Raw genomic sequence first — 15149 nt, forward strand, 5'->3', positions numbered from 1 at the left:
CGGGAGCCAGCGCCGCCAGCTCTCCGCGTAGCAATCATTTAGCACGGATCTGTGCTGCGCGAATCTCTCTGCCTGATCACCCCCACCCAGCATCGTTTTCGCTCGTTTCTGCCCCGACAGACAGCCAGACCGACCCGCCGCCGCCGCCGCCGCCCTCCTCCTGCTCCTCCTCCTCGGCTAGGAATGAATCCGGAGCCGCGGCTCATTCGAATCCGCCGCTCCGCGCCGCACTCCCCGGATCCGGAAGCCTGGCGCAGGCGGAACAACGGGCTGGCTCGCAGAGGCGGCGCAGGGAAGGGCAATGGCGGCGGCGCTGCTGTGCGGGGCGCTGCTGCCCTTGACCTCGGCGGCCAGCAGGCAAGGTGCGTTGGTGTCGCTGGGGCGGGCGGTCGGGCCTGGGGAACGGGAGGGGAAGCCTCGCGGGTGGCGGGAGGGAAGGACGGTGCGGGAACGACTTGCAGTCGCCTCTGCTCCCGGGTAACGACGCCGGAACAGCTGCAGCCGCGTGTGTGTCCGCTCTTGGCGCCAGAAGAGACGCCGTTGCTTTAAATGTGCGTCTAGCACTCCGTGCGTCTGTTTCTTGTGTTCGTTTTTACTCTAGGCGTTGGGCTCCTGGTTGGATTGGGATCCTACCGTGGAGGGTGGGTGTAGGGGGCGTTCACGATCCGGATCGGTGGCCCTGACCCTAATCTGGCGTGAAAATGACGGTGAAAAGAAGGCTTGCTGGGCACACATTTAAAGTAAGGTCGGTTTTGGCCCTACAGCGGCTACTGGCCCGTTCCAAGGTATATTGTATTCGATAGTAAGTCCTGGTGAGTTAAATGGAACTTACTCCTAGAAAGGCGCGCCATGCTGCAGTCAGTGCGACTTTTCCTTCTGTCCTGCTCTTCCTCCTTTGTGTTACTTAATGTCCAGCTTGATGAACCATTCTGGAGAATTCCAAGGCTGGCTAACTGTTTCGTGAATTTTGGTTGGTCCAAAAAGACCACTTTGGGATTTTATCTTATCTAGCAATATGTAAATAGCAGAAATAACCAAATTTATTGCCCGACTGCGGATGATTTGCCTTTTTCTTTGGCCTTCTCAGTGTGGCCATCGTTGCTTTTCATCAGCTTCTTTAGATCAGGGATAGGCGGATTTCTGGCTTGCCAGAGCGACTTTGTTTTCTACTAGAACCCCGAGATCCACCATTTGGAGCCAGGTGCAGGAAAAGTGGCTCACTGTGAGTGGATGACTGAATGCATACTTAGTACTGGAATTTGTTTTCAGTACCAGAACAAATCTACTCCTGACTTTACCCCACCTAAGCATTTTTTCTCTGGCAGCCTTAATTTGTTACTGGTTAAAGAGTCAGGACCAGACACCTTTGTGGATCAGTTGCCAATGATCGGGCAATCCCAGGTGCTTGCAGGCAGGGTTCCCATCATTAGCTATCAGAAGGCATGGTGCACTTGTTCCATTTTCTTCTCAATGGATTTTCCATGGTAAGGGAAAAGACAAAAATACTGAATGAACACTGCAACGTATGGCTGTGAAAGCTGGACCATAAGGAAGGCTGAGCGCCAAAGGAGTGAGGCCTTTGAATTGTGGTGCTGGAGGAGACTCCTGAGAGTCCCTTGAACCGCAAGGCGATCAAACCGGTCAGTCCTAGAGGAGATCAACCCTGACTGCTCTTTAGAAGGCCAGATGCTGAAGATGAAACTCAAATACTTTGGCCACCTAATGAGAAGGAAGGACTCCCTGGAGAAGAGCCTAATGCTGGGAACAATAGATGGCAAAAGAAGAAGGGGACGGCAGAGGATGAGGTGGCTAGATGGATTCACTGAAGCAGTCAGTGTGAGCTTAGGTGGACTCCAGATGGAGGACAGGAGAGCATGGTGGAATGTTGTCCATGGGGTAGTGATGGGTTGGATGCGACTTCGCTAAACAACAACAACAAGGGGTGTTCACATGTAGATGATAATGTTGTCCGGACCACTGTCAGCCTGTCAAAGTAGGACCAAGATAATATAGCAGCTGCTTCCAGACAATGCTTCTACAATAAGTCAGCCTGCTCTCATAATTGAGTTACCCTTGAATCAATGAAAGAATTTCCCTACATGGCTGAGATCCCACAGTTTTACCATGCTGACTGTGTAAGTACAATGATATTAAAATAGAAATTCACAGACTGCTGCTCAGTCTTATTTTGTTTACAGTTTGGTCTCAGTGATGTCAGTGTTTACTTCTCTCTGTGTGCATGCATGTTGCTTAGGATCCATAGTCCTTGTATGCTTTTAGAGCTTATAATTAAAGGTGTATTTTTTGAATCTTCGCACCTTTTTAACTACAACTTCCACAAATGTGATGCTAGGTATAGTTGGAATGAACGGAGCTGTGGGTTTTTGTCCTTTGAGCAGACATTTGTGGCTCATTATGCAGCAATTTCAGTTTCTGTTAGTGATTATGAGCATGGAAATATGTCATAGTAGTCATTTACCATTAGTTAATACAGATTGCTGTGGGGTTGTCTACGTGTTCTATATACTTGTATGTATTCAATACATTTCAGTCTTGCTCTTCCATGAAGAGTCTCCCAGATTCACTCACATGAATGGCTTAGAGTCTAAAAAGATGGGGTTACTTATGGGGCTGCTCCATAAATGTCAGAAAATACTGAGTTAACCATGTATTACAGAGGGGTGCCTTAGAATTAGGTGTGATAGGTAGGAGAGGTGGGGAGAGAAACAAGCATTGCCAGTTCAGGGGTGTGATGGAATCCTAAGTCTTTAGAAGGGGAGAGTGTTAAGATGGGGACTTTTCTGTAGGCTAACAAAGTGAAACTGTGCCTAGTACAAAAACCCTCCTTTCCACCAAAGAATCTCCGGCAAAGAAGCCATAGCCACCCTCCTCTCAAAATATTAAAGCCAGCCATTGTTGGGGCCTATTTTCTAGAGAACTCATGGATGAATTGTGATTTCAGTTAAGAACTGCTGGATCACATCTCAGGCTCTTCACCAGTGCACTGTCCAGCTCTCTTTAAGAGTGTTAATAGTTCGGTGTGAGATTTCTTTCTCCGTTGAAACCTTTATCAGTTTTGAAGAGTTTCTCCCCCCGCCCTCTCTCTCTCTCTCTCTCTCTCTGACTTGAACACAGTTCCTCCACTGAGTGCAGTCGCAGTGAGGCTTGCATCAAAGAAAGCTTCAGGCAGCTCTAAAAATCACGGTGGGAAAAGTCCTGGAAAACGTTATGGCTTCAAAAAATTAGATGGTAAGTCGCGTGCTCTCTTGTAACTGCAAACAGTCACAAACAGCAAACAGTCTGGATGCCAGTCCAGTCATCTTGCTGGTCTCCAGAAATTTTGAACTTCAACAACCAGAAGGCCCCTGCCATCATGGCCAAGAGTGAGGAATGGTGGGAATCCACAGCACCTGGAGATCTGCTTAGTGCCCACTCCTGGGCTAGCCAGAGGCATGGTTGTATAAGCATCTCTGCAGAGAGATGATGAGCAGTTCTGAAAGTCACCAGCAGGTGGCAGGATCAAGCCAGTCATGGACAGGATTCTTCCTACTTCTTGTGGACCAAAGTCTGTAATGGTATTTTATTTCATTGTTTTCTGGAATGTAATTTAGGGTTAGGGAAAGCCTTGAGAAGCAAAATAAAATGAAGAAAACCTATTCGTGACAATAATGAAACGGAAGGGGCTGAAGGACTAGAAGAGCTGCTATGCTCCCCCACCCTAGTTTGTAGAAACAAAGGAAACATGTCCCAAAAAATGCCCTCCCCCCCACTGTGCTGCTTAAGTTGGGAGTCCCAAAACTTTGTATTCATAAGTTAAATATTACGTTGAATTATTCTGACCTGGATTCTGAGTAATGGGAATTGGGCCTTTTCCTTGATCTCTTTTGAAACCTTGAGAAGCCAACCCTGCATCTAATTCCTTATTATGCAATAGCTGAGTTAAGAGGGTATTAAATTTAGTTGTATGTTAAGAAAACCAGAACTTCAGCCAGGGCTTAGTCCCAGAATTTGTGAAGAAAATGATACCTTTGGGCGTGTGTGGAGTGCCCTTCAGCACAGAATAAGTGGATCTACCCAGGTCTGCATTTCTGAGATCAGGGGGAAATGCCCTGAGTCCCAGACCTGTCATTTTAGACATTTTCTGTTATTTTATTTGTGTGATCGTATGTGATCTATAATGTGTAGCACTTCATTAGAAAGAATGCTGTAGAAAGATACTTCTTGCCATATTGAACAATTCCTGTTAAGTTCCTGTTCGGCTTATTTGCATATGCAGAAGTTTTTCTATGTTAGTTACTTTGTCCAACTTTTTTCTAGGACAATTTGTCCATGCTGGCAACATACTGGCAACACAGCGGCTGATTCGTTGGCATCCAGGGGCTCATGTATGTTTTCTCCCCAGCAGTGCTTAAGTAACACTTTGCCTGCTCCATCTGTGTCAAAGCTTTCATCTTCTGGCGGACACGGGCGCGTGGGGGGGGGGGAGGCAGGCACGGGTGGACTTGGGAGGGAACACGGATGCAGTCGTGGCCATCTCCCCCCCCCCCCCGCAGCATGACAGCAATCGTGCCCATGCAGGGAAGGTGGACGCGCTTGCGATCGTCACCCAATGCAGAGTTTGTGACCTGTGGCAAAATTTTTATGAAATTTCTGTTCACGACCTGATTTGGTCATGAACTGAGGCGTTTGTGAGCCGAGGTACCACTGCATACTTTGGTGGATTTATCCTCATAGTATGGAATGGCCAGCAAGATGGGGAAATTATTTGACAGGAAACATGGATGGGAGAAGCCAGACAACTTATTTGGTAGGAGTTTCACATGTTGCCGAAGGATTGACACTGTGTGGCCAATGCTTCCTACTATCATGATCGGCATGTGACTCGACTCTACGAAAGAAGCCTTCTTCGGAGAATTGCCATCTTGGCACTCTGTGTGCAAAGAGACCAAAGGGCGCACGGGTGCTCTTGGCTCTCGTGCTTCCTTTGCTCCAGTTGTTTTCTTTTCTAATCATGATCCTGTTTGCCTGGACCAGGTAGGGATGGGCCGCAACAAGTGGCTGTATGCACTTGAAGATGGGATTGTGCGATACACCAAGGAAGTCTATGTGCCGACCCCCCGATGCAAGGAGAGCAGAGAGGTGATCGCTCACCTGCCCAGAGGAGCTGTGCTATATAAAACATTCATCAATGTTGTTCCCACGACGGAGGTGGGGAGCTTCAAGTTGGTTGATATGCTCTGAGGCTTTTAGTGCCTCCCAGGATGATGACAAGGAACTGCCCAGACAGACTTAAGCCCTGACCCAAACAAGGGTGCTGTACTTTTGCTTGATTTTTGTCTAGATACTGGCTTCTGGCTGACATTTGGAAGTTGAACATGCATGGAGCGCACACCATCTCACAGCGATAAACTTCTGGAGCACTTCTAATGCACTGCCAGTTGAATAAAGATTGTCTGATTTGGTTTTCCAAAATGCAGGGGCAAGCATCTCTCACTTCCAGGGATCCGTGTCATGCAGCTCACTCCCCAGGGGTTAGTAGCATGGGGTTTGCAAACAGGGTGGGAGAAATGGGTTTGTTTTCACCTTCTGAGTGGGACAGTGTCAGAGGCCTTCTGGGATGATTTCACAGAGCAGTTTGTGCATCTATGCATGTGCGTACAATGATTTCTCCTTGCCTTCCATTTATATAGATCTGGGTACAGAACACACACAGGGTCCCGATTGCCTTCTTTGTGCAGTCAAGGCGAGGTGTCCCCTGTGTCAGATGAAGAAAGACCTTGTCGCATGGATGCCAGGTGTGGGTTAAGTGTGGTGGTACAGCTGTGGGAGTGGCAGCATGGAAGGTGCCCACCCACTTTCTTCTGTCCTGCTGGCATCCACAATGTTGAGGCTTTGTGGGATGTAGAACAGGCAGCTGCAGACTCGGGATACAGGAGATGTTTTTAACTGCATGCATTCAGTGCTGTTGGTTGCATCATCCAGAGCTTCCTACTGCTGAATAGGCAAGTCTGATGAGCAAAGCAAAACACACACATAAATAATCAGTAATAACCCCAAACACTACACTGAAACATGCCTGGAGGTGACTATCTCTTCAGCCTGGCAACTCATTTGATGGGTTGGATCCTCATGTGGGTCTGGGCTGGCAGAAGAGGCCTTCCTCGTCTCATCCTCCAAATGGCACCCCTTCCAAACCCCTACAAATGCAACACTGGGTCGCTGGATCCTGCTCAGTAGAGGGAGCTACAGTACAGGAGGAGAGATGCCTGAAGATTCAGCAGAGGCACTTTGCATGTGTATATTTGGTATATTTACCTGGTATGTTTTTGTGGTGTTTGCAGCTGAAGTGGAGGCTGTTGTCAGCCTCTGGCCCATTGGCTCGCTCGCTCTCTCTCTGGTTCATTACCCTGAAATTTTTCTGCAGTGGCAGCTGGTCTAGCACTCCAAAAACTCAAATCCTACCCATGTATGAGCCACTAATGCTGGTTACAGTATATCTGCAACACAATGCCTGGTATGGATTTGTGGTTTTTGTGTTCAGTGGTTTACCGAGCAGGACAGCAGAGGTCAGCACAGCACAAGGGAGTCGGTCGAAGCCTAGCCCGACGCAGCTCCACAGCCGGCCCTGTGCACCGTCCCACTCGTATCCAGGGGTCCTGCGCGGTCCTCCTGCGTGTGCCACACTTGGGCCGCTCGTGCTTCGTGTGCTATTGGATGGCTTTCATCACTTGCTCTTACTTGGTTTAAACTCGCTCTGGGCCGTCAGCTCTGCCTTTCGGCTTCAAGGTTTCCTCAGCCTGCCGCTCCCCAGGTGTTTCAGTGTCGGCCTCACTTCTCAGCAGCCCCAGCCAGCATGGCCGACAGTTGGGAATGCTGGCAGCTGCAGTCCAGCCAGCAGGTAAGGGGAGGCTGGTGTAAGGGAGATGCAGCCAGCTGCAACCGCTGGTTCCAAAAGTACACGTTGAAAGCCCTGGTTCCTTTTCAGCGGATCAGCAAAAGGAAACAGTAAGCAGCAGGGTGTGCCAAGTGTAGCTGCATGGCAAGTCGTGCAGGTCTCCATGTGCAGGATTGTCTTGGGGGGGGGGGTGTGCATGCCGTGTGCCTCCAGGCTTGGTACAAATGCTGGTTTCTCCGGGGCAAGGAGCCATATTTGGTCCAAGGGCTGGATGACATCAAGAGTCTCAGCCCGAGCTGATAAAATTCCGGTTCCATATTTAGATGCCGGAGGCCAGCCCTGCGAGCATGAACTCCCTGGCCATGGCCCTTCTCCTTTCTGCTTTTTAACCAAAGTTAATCAGTTAGTGCTGCTGAGTTTTGTTGTGTTGTACTATAGTGTTGTATTAATTGATTAAATAAACCTTGGTTAAAGCTAATCCCTCAAAGCAGGATTTGAAACTGCAGTCAGCAGATGCTGGCTTAGTACCTAACCGTGGTTAATGGTTGCCACGGTTGGTGCCAGCAATCTGGGTGAGGGGGGAAGGCATTCCCTAGCGGCTTTCCCATTGTTAACTATTCTCTAGTGTTATGTCTACATTGGACTGAATAAGACAAGGCTGGGATTTAACGACATGGAGACATGTCTGTCCTCGATTTCACAGAACAGGAATCTGGTAAACAAAATACATTGTTTGGTAGCCTGCAGGTTGTACTGGAGGCCCCACACATTTCTTGATCAGATTGCTTTAGTTTCAAACCACAGCATGAGGAACAACATTGGAAAACCTTATTGTCAAATACAAAAAACCCAACATAGCAAAAATCAGGTTGAAGCTTAACGAGAGTCTCTGAGCTCCAACAGACAATCAAGCTGAGTAAGCAATGATGGCGGTGAAGTAAGATAGCGGCTGCCACCTTCTTCCCCTCCCACATGTCTCTGCAAATAACCCTTTCTCAGTTTTATGGCTTGGTCCAGAACCACAGGCTGTTTGGACTCCCAAGAGCAGAAGAGTTGCTTGCAGAAGCTCCAGATCCTGCCCTTTGCTGGACCTTTTATCTTTTGTTTGGACTTGCAAAGCTGCCCTGCAGCATTTGAAAGAAAAAGACCCCCGCTGTATTTGTCCAAGGAGTACATCTCTGAGTGGGCTGAAGGAAACACTGAGAGGGCAAAATACATTCATTCTGTCATTTGGGTTCCTCAATCCCTGCCCTGTGAAGATAGTTTTAAGATGGCCAGAAGGTTTGCATTTGAGGCTTAATACTTAGAAAGTTGGCAGGTCTCACAGAGGTATTTTTTAAGTGGAACAGCTTCCTCCAGGGATGCTCTTTGGGGAAAAAATCTTGCTCTTTCACTGGATTTGTGATTCACAGAGCAACAGATGGAATCTCATGCAGTGTTGCTGCTCGACTTATCAGTTCCTGGGGCCACAAGGTACCCCCCTGAGGTAACCGACTTCAACTTCAGTCCTTGACACTGAGTGACAGGATTTCCTGTACCTCTGCTGCTCCTCCAGCCTCTGGTAATTCAGAAGAGACGCCAGTGTCCCCAGGAAATTCATTCCATCGTGCAGTTCTCTGCAGGCTTAGTTCCTGAGAGGCCTGGAGATTGTCCAGTGTCTATTCTCAGTACTGAAGTACTCACGAAAGGTTGTGTCCGGCCATGCGGTGGCACTGGAGGGTTTTGCCCAGCTATTGTGGCTTTGGGGGTGGGGGGAGGGTGTGGCAGGCTGGCTGCAGGAAAGGAAACCCTCGCCCCCAAAGCTGCCACAGTCGGAGAAAAGGGCTGAGGCACCAGCTTGCGGCCTACACCGATGTGTTCCTCTGAGGCTGGTATGTGGGTGAAGCTTGGAGCATGTCCGGCAAGCTCTGTCCAGCTGACAGCTCCGAACCTGTGCCAGTTCCTGATAAGGCTGCTGGATACCTCAGGGCCTGCTCATAGGGTGGTGGTAACTGTGGGGGGGAAAGAAAGATGAGCCGGTGATACTGCTTCCTAAATGAATCCTAAACAGTCCTGTTCCAGGGCAGGCTGTAGAACCACCCAATGGCCGTGCTGCTTTCCCCCACTGGAACATCAGGTGGTTTTCCACACAGTCCGCCCTTCTGAAAGTCCGAAATGCTGCTGCTGCAGCTTGCTTACTGGAAGTTGTAGCTTTAAGCTATGGTGCACTGGCATTCCTGTTTCAGCCCCATGCCTTTGCCCGCTCCCTTTGCCCTTCCCCACTGCTGGCATGTGGTCTCCAGAGGACTGCCCCAAAACTGAATCCAGCCCTTTGGATGAAAGTGGCTCCCAGCCCTATGTGAACATTGGGTTGAACATGGGGAGCAGGCAGGGGGGCTCCCTATCCTGGCTGTTGATCCATCCCGCCAGGTGCCGGTGTCACTGATACCGGCACTCCCATTGTAGCGCTCTCTCCCGAGGAAGGTGTGATCCGTTCCTTCGGTCTTTTGTTCCAGAGAGGCAGTTAAGTCCATTCTGCATTGTCAGGCTTTTAATTCTGTACAAGTTTTGCTGCACTCTGACTTCAGTTGTAATGCCTCTCTTAGATGTGATTGCATAGGGGTGTTTGCACTTGAGGTGGAGAGTGGAAATAGGCATATTCCATAAATAAATTGAAAGTTTGCAAAGGTTTGTAGTGGTATTCCCACAAGAGGATATTTGGCACCCAACTGGGAACACAATTCTACCACTGAACTGCTTCCACGAGAATTTAGCTACCTTTTCCGTCTCTCCAGCACTCTGAAGCTCTCTTTTTTCAGCTCCCACCCACTCTCCTCACATCCTAGAAATCTCAGATAGGAAAAGCTGCCAGCCCACCACTTGTTCCCACTTCTTTTTTAAGCAATCGCACTTCCAATGAGGTGCGTTCACTGTAAGGTTCAATTGCTAATGGGCTTTCCCTCAGCCAGCCAGCCCCAGTCAGGTGCTCTCCAGCTGTGTCGGACTACATAGCCATGCTGACTAGAGGTGACAAGTGTGTAGTCCACACATCTGGAGACAGAAATGTTTGCTCTTGCTCAGGGCTGATAACTGGCTGATTAAGAAGTGTAAGCATTCGACTTGAAACTGGTCAAAGCTGCTCCCATTTACTGGAGGTAAAGCAGAGGCCTTTCAGAAATAGATGGTCTGCATGAGGACAGCAGCCGGCTTTGGCTCTGCTCAAAGGCCAGCAGGTTACACCTAATATTGTTTTATGTGCACACAAAAGTGTGACTTGTCAAAGCAAGGCTTGGCTGTGGTGCCCTGTTGTGAGAGTTCCCTTGTTGGCAAACCATTACAAACCTTTGCTTGTTTTTCTGGGTGTTATTGCATTAAAATTAGAGAATTCCTGGGCAGCAAGGGTTCCAACGGTCTTAGAACATGAGGCAGAAGGTGATGGTGGTTATACCAGGCACTTGCTCTGGATAAGATGGCGGCAAGGCAAGGAGGACAGGACTCCTGCGTTTTTTTCCAGGGCTATGCCACAGGGGGAATTGTGGGTAGTCTGTCATTCAGGGTTAAGAAAAGCTGCACCTGCCCAAGCTCCCTCTCCTGCATGCCTCCTATGAAGTGAAGAAACTTCTGCTCTCCTTACCATTTGGTAACCACAGCACTGAGGTAGAACCGGACATGCCACCAGCGATCCCTGACTTCATAACTCATATCCAGCATCCCATGGAGAGAATGTACCCTAACACTAGACACTAACTTTTGACATACGGATAATTTTAATATGAAATAGCAGAGAAAGAGCACAAGGCAAATACATAGAAACATAGAAGCTGAACAAGTCAGAAGGGGCTTCCGGGCCATCTAGTCTGACCCCTGGCTCCAGCCAGCTCTGCTCATGACCTGCCCACCGTGTGCATGTCCATCCTATCCTTGAACACCCTCACCGATGGGGCCTCAACCACCTCCCATGGAAGCCCATTCCATACCCTCGGGGTCCTAACTGTCAGGAAGTACTTCCTGGCATCCCAATTGAACCTTGGTTCGCTGAGCTTGACTCCGTTGGAGTGTGTCCTGCCTTCCCCTGCAGGGGAGAACAGGTCTCTACGCACCTCCATGTGACACCCCCTCACATACATGTACGTTGCCAACAGATCCCCTCTGAGTCTCCTCTTCTCCAGGCTGAAAAGACCCAGTTCCCTCAGCCTCACCTCATATGGCTTTCCCTGCAAACCGGCCACCATATACTTGCCCTCATGGTAAAAACTGGCCTTGAGCTAGGCCATGTGCGATTTTTTTTTTTTTTTTTTTGCAGTAGGAATATGACAAGTTGGTGACCATTCAATGAGCAGATGTGGGTTAGCAATCTGTCTACAGACCACACACAACATGAAATCGTATGCCATTTGGGGCTCTGTAATACTGCCTGGTCTACCTGGCCCAAGGGAAAATTTCTCCCTGATCCTGGAGCAAAGGAGCCCCTTTTCCGCAGTCCCCTGTCCTTCCCTCAGGCAAAGGATCCCAACCCGACCAGCCTCCTCAGCCACCCCTTTCCTTCCTCCCACAGTCCACTCTCAGGGTTCAGAGTCCATGGACAACACCTCTCAGGGAGAAGCGGGAGATGGCAGGGTGGGGGGCAGGCATGAGACTCTCCGGCTCTGGCATTCATTCCAGCACGTACTGCTTGTCCACCCTGGATAAAGGCCTCTCGTTATCTAGATAAAGGGCTGTTTCACGAGCTCTACTATCTTCAGAAAGCACTTTATGTGCGGCACATAAATTCTGAGTGGCACTAAGGACTTCAACTGCCATTATTACTCCTTGATAAACACGTAAGGCTCAAGGTCAGTAGAGGAACCAGTAGCAGGATTTGAAAACATAAACATTTTTTGGATTGTGGTCTCAAGATTTGCAGCGCAATCATGTCCATGTTTACTCAGAAGTCAGTTCAGTGTCAGGCCAGAAGAATAACATTAAAGAGGATTCCAGGGTCCCTGCTGGCAGCCTTGGGGCACAGGCAATGGCCAAGAATGCGAGGCAGTGACACCAGCCCCATCCGGATTGCCAGATTCTTACCGTATCCCTCAAAGAACCGCTGAAGAGGCAGCTGAGCAGTCTCTGATACGGTTTCCTACACTCTTCCCGGAAGAATCCCCGGGATTCCTTGCTTGAGACTTGTGGCATTCCAACAGGCTCCATGCTCAGGCCAGCCCTATCCCTCGGCAGAGTGAGGGGTTGCCTGGAGTGGCAGGTGCTGGGTCCCTGGGTGGGTGGGGGCAGCCGTGGGGAGTTAAGCAGGCAGAGCTGCGGTGTGATGGAACTGGTGCCCCGCATGCCCCCGGGAGAGCCTGCTGTTGTGGAGGGCACTGTTCCATCAGCAGTGTTGCTGCAAGGTCCAGCTAGCCCTCCATAGACAGAATTGGTTCCCTTTTACTTCAGGCAGCCAAAGGTCTTGGGTCAGTCCTTAAGTCCCGTTTATATTGCCGTCCTAATCATACTATTTACAACTGAGTTCAATCAACAGAGACTAGTAAGGCCTCCAAAAATGGGTTTAGATACAGGCTTAGGAGTGTTCCACATTTCGGATGCAAATGAAACTGAGCCCAGTATTGGCTGGAGAAGATCACGTGGGATATATTAAACATAGGGGACTGATAAAGTTAGATTAGCAGTTGAAGTGATAGCTTTAAACTGTGGCAATACCTGCAATTGCAACATTTGTTAAAATCTAAGTTTGGCCCTTCTGCTTTTACACCTTCAGAGTCCATTTCACCATTTGGAAACATTTATTGAGGCCAATCAGTTATATTGACCTGTCTGTTCCATGTCTACTGAAAATCAGTTATACTGATGTGTTTCATGTCTACTGGATGCCACAACAGCTCTTTAATCTGGGTTTGTCTAAATTGGCTAATTGCAGGAGGTGTAATACAGCTAATGTTTCTTTCAGTCATGCATTTTGGCAATGTCCAACAGTTGCTTCTTTTTGAAAAAAGGTTATTATATGGACAAACTTATTGAAACATGGGTTACTATTTACTGAGGTACATATCCTCTTTACTAGCTTCCTAGAAGTTATTATATATTCATTTCATTAACACATGATCAGTGCAAATAGATTCTCTGCCACTTTTGATACCTAAAAAACTTATATTACAACATTGGGAGGATAATGCAGTGGATTAATCACGCTTTCAATATTTGAATGGAAGGCACAGTCACCACTCAGATGGATACAAATGGAGACTAGGTCTACTTTTTTCAAGTTTATGGATCATTCTTAGAAAACTGTATTTTCCTATTCCAAACACACATTTCTTATGTATACACTTGAAATTGATACATTCAAATCTATGTGATTACAATTTTCCCTTCTTTTTGTTTTGTTGAAATTCTAAGATAAAATTATATTTAAAAAGCAAAGAAGCAAGCGAGGGTCTTGTGCCATTCATTTTGGTCAGCACCGGGGACCCTGAATGTAAAACCATTATTAGTTGTGCTGCGTATCCTCCTAATTTAGAGTCTGTTGAGGGTTAGAAGTATCTAAAGAAGTGAGCAGAGCAATGGATTTAGGAGACTGTATGAGAATAGTGGAGCCTGGGGCCCTTCGCACTCCAATTCCCATCATCTTGGGCTTTGGGCTATGCTGCATGGGGCTGCTAGGTATTGTACTCCAACATCAGGACAGCCACATATTTCCTCTTTAGTGCATGTTTGCAGTTTGAAGGGGGACATACACTTACTGAAAGAGCCCATGCTTTACAGGCTGAAAGTCCCAGGTTCTACTTAAAAGGACGGCAGGTAGCCAGGTGGGCCTCTGCCAGGCAGAATACAGACTAGCGGGATAAATGGCTTGTTTCAGTGTAAGGCAGCATGCTGTGTTTAATGTGGGTTGATGTGGCTTCCACCACCACCACCACCAACATATTGTTGCTACTTTCCTTGGGTCAAAAAAAGACCCAAGCTGATATATAATACAATTAAAACATACAAAATGTACACTTTCAAGTAAGTCAACTCTGGGTCACAGCTTTCTGGAGGACTGGCAAGAGAAGAAGCTGCATGGTGGAAGATTCAAGATGGGCAGAAGGAAGCACTGCTTCATTCACTCAAAATATGACATTTCCTCAACAAGCTGAGGGCCAGCACTTTGGGCGGCTTTAAACGGGACTAGACACATTCATGGAGGATGCGGCTATTGATGGCTCCTGGTCTCACGCTTCTGTGCAGCCTCCAGGATCAGAGCCATCGTGCCAAGATGCCCTGCTTGTGGGTTCCACACAGGCAGCTGTCTGGCCACCACATGAAAGGCACACCGGACTAGATGGACCTTCTGTATGGTCCAGCGTGGCTCTTCTTATGGATGAGAAAAGGAAGAAGAGCTGGAATCCTTCCAAGTATCTCCATTCCTTCGGGTTCTGCAGGCCTGGATCTCTTGCATGGGCCAAAACAGATGTGAGAACGGCCACAGATGAATCATGTGCCTGTGGGAGCAAGCCCTGCATGCACAGGCATCCTGGCTGGCACCACATGCCATGTGAATGAAGCCATGCCAGGCAGGGACAGGGCAAAGTGCATGCATGGAAGGTATATATGGGCAAGCACATGCTTCATGGTTGCCATTCCATCTGCTTTGGCTTCTTGGGGAAGACAGAAATGCTACTTATTTCAGAAGATACAGGATGAATCATTAACCAGAAGGAATATAAACAAGTGGCTTAGCACTGGAGTCCCCTGGAACACTGTGTTCCTTCCTCCAAGATAAAAAAGCCGTTGAAAAGATACAGCAGAGTCCCAGGATATCACAATAAGGAGTTGTTTAAAGCATGCTCTGGAGATAAGGGACTCACGAAAAGGACTATTTTATACAGCTCAATAACGACTGGTATCATTATTTAGTATTCTCCTAAATTATGATACCAGTCAATATTTACTGATATTTTCACATTCAACAGGAGACTCACCTCTGGGGAGACCTCTGCCCATAAGCCAAACCGTTCGGCAATCATCTGGTGGATCTCCCGCTGCCGATCCTTCTTCCGCACACTCTCATAGCTTGGCAAGCGCGGCTGCTCCCAGGGAGAGAGCTGGTAGCTACCGGGGGGTCCGACACAGAAGAGTTCATCTCCCTAGATATGCAAAGGAACAAAGGTCCCTTCACTCAGCTGGTGGTTGACTTCCAAGACATGCTAACTTCTGCCCCTGCACAATGAACATAGCTGCTGCACCGGGTGTGTACCCAACTGGGCAGGTGTTTTGATAGCACTCCAGAAAATGGAGGTAGTGA

The 15149-nt window shown here is 48.4% G+C and overlaps 2 protein-coding genes across 4 annotated transcripts in view; one reads left to right on the top strand and one right to left on the bottom strand.

Annotated features, from left to right (window-relative positions):
• Positions 1–255: 255 nt before the first annotated feature.
• Positions 256–5472, top strand: MRPL27 (mitochondrial ribosomal protein L27). Its single transcript, XM_044420008.1, has 4 exons — positions 256–362; positions 3136–3249; positions 4318–4385; positions 5035–5472. Exons 1-4 carry the CDS (start codon positions 302–304, stop codon positions 5239–5241), a joined length of 450 nt encoding a protein of 149 aa, XP_044275943.1. The 5' UTR covers positions 256–301; the 3' UTR covers positions 5242–5472.
• Positions 5473–5870: 398 nt separating this feature from the next.
• LOC123018159 overlaps positions 5871–15149 on the bottom strand; it is a 28153-nt gene continuing 18874 nt past the window's right edge. For 2 of the 3 annotated variants that reach the window (XM_044420005.1, XM_044420006.1), the window contains exons 4-5: positions 14827–14991; positions 7621–8886 (exon numbers count right to left, since the gene is read on the bottom strand). In XM_044420005.1, the coding sequence (XP_044275940.1) occupies positions 8740–8886; positions 14827–14991 (312 nt within the window). In that variant the 3' untranslated portion in view covers positions 7621–8739. Of the gene's footprint in view, positions 6009–7620; positions 8887–14826; positions 14992–15149 lie in introns of those variants that run through there. The other variant, XM_044420007.1, reaches the window with a different exon arrangement.

Source organism: Varanus komodoensis, unplaced genomic scaffold, assembly GCF_004798865.1.
Source record: "Varanus komodoensis strain SLA01 unplaced genomic scaffold, ASM479886v1 scaffold11, whole genome shotgun sequence".
NCBI classification, from domain to species: domain Eukaryota; kingdom Metazoa; phylum Chordata; class Lepidosauria; order Squamata; family Varanidae; genus Varanus; species Varanus komodoensis.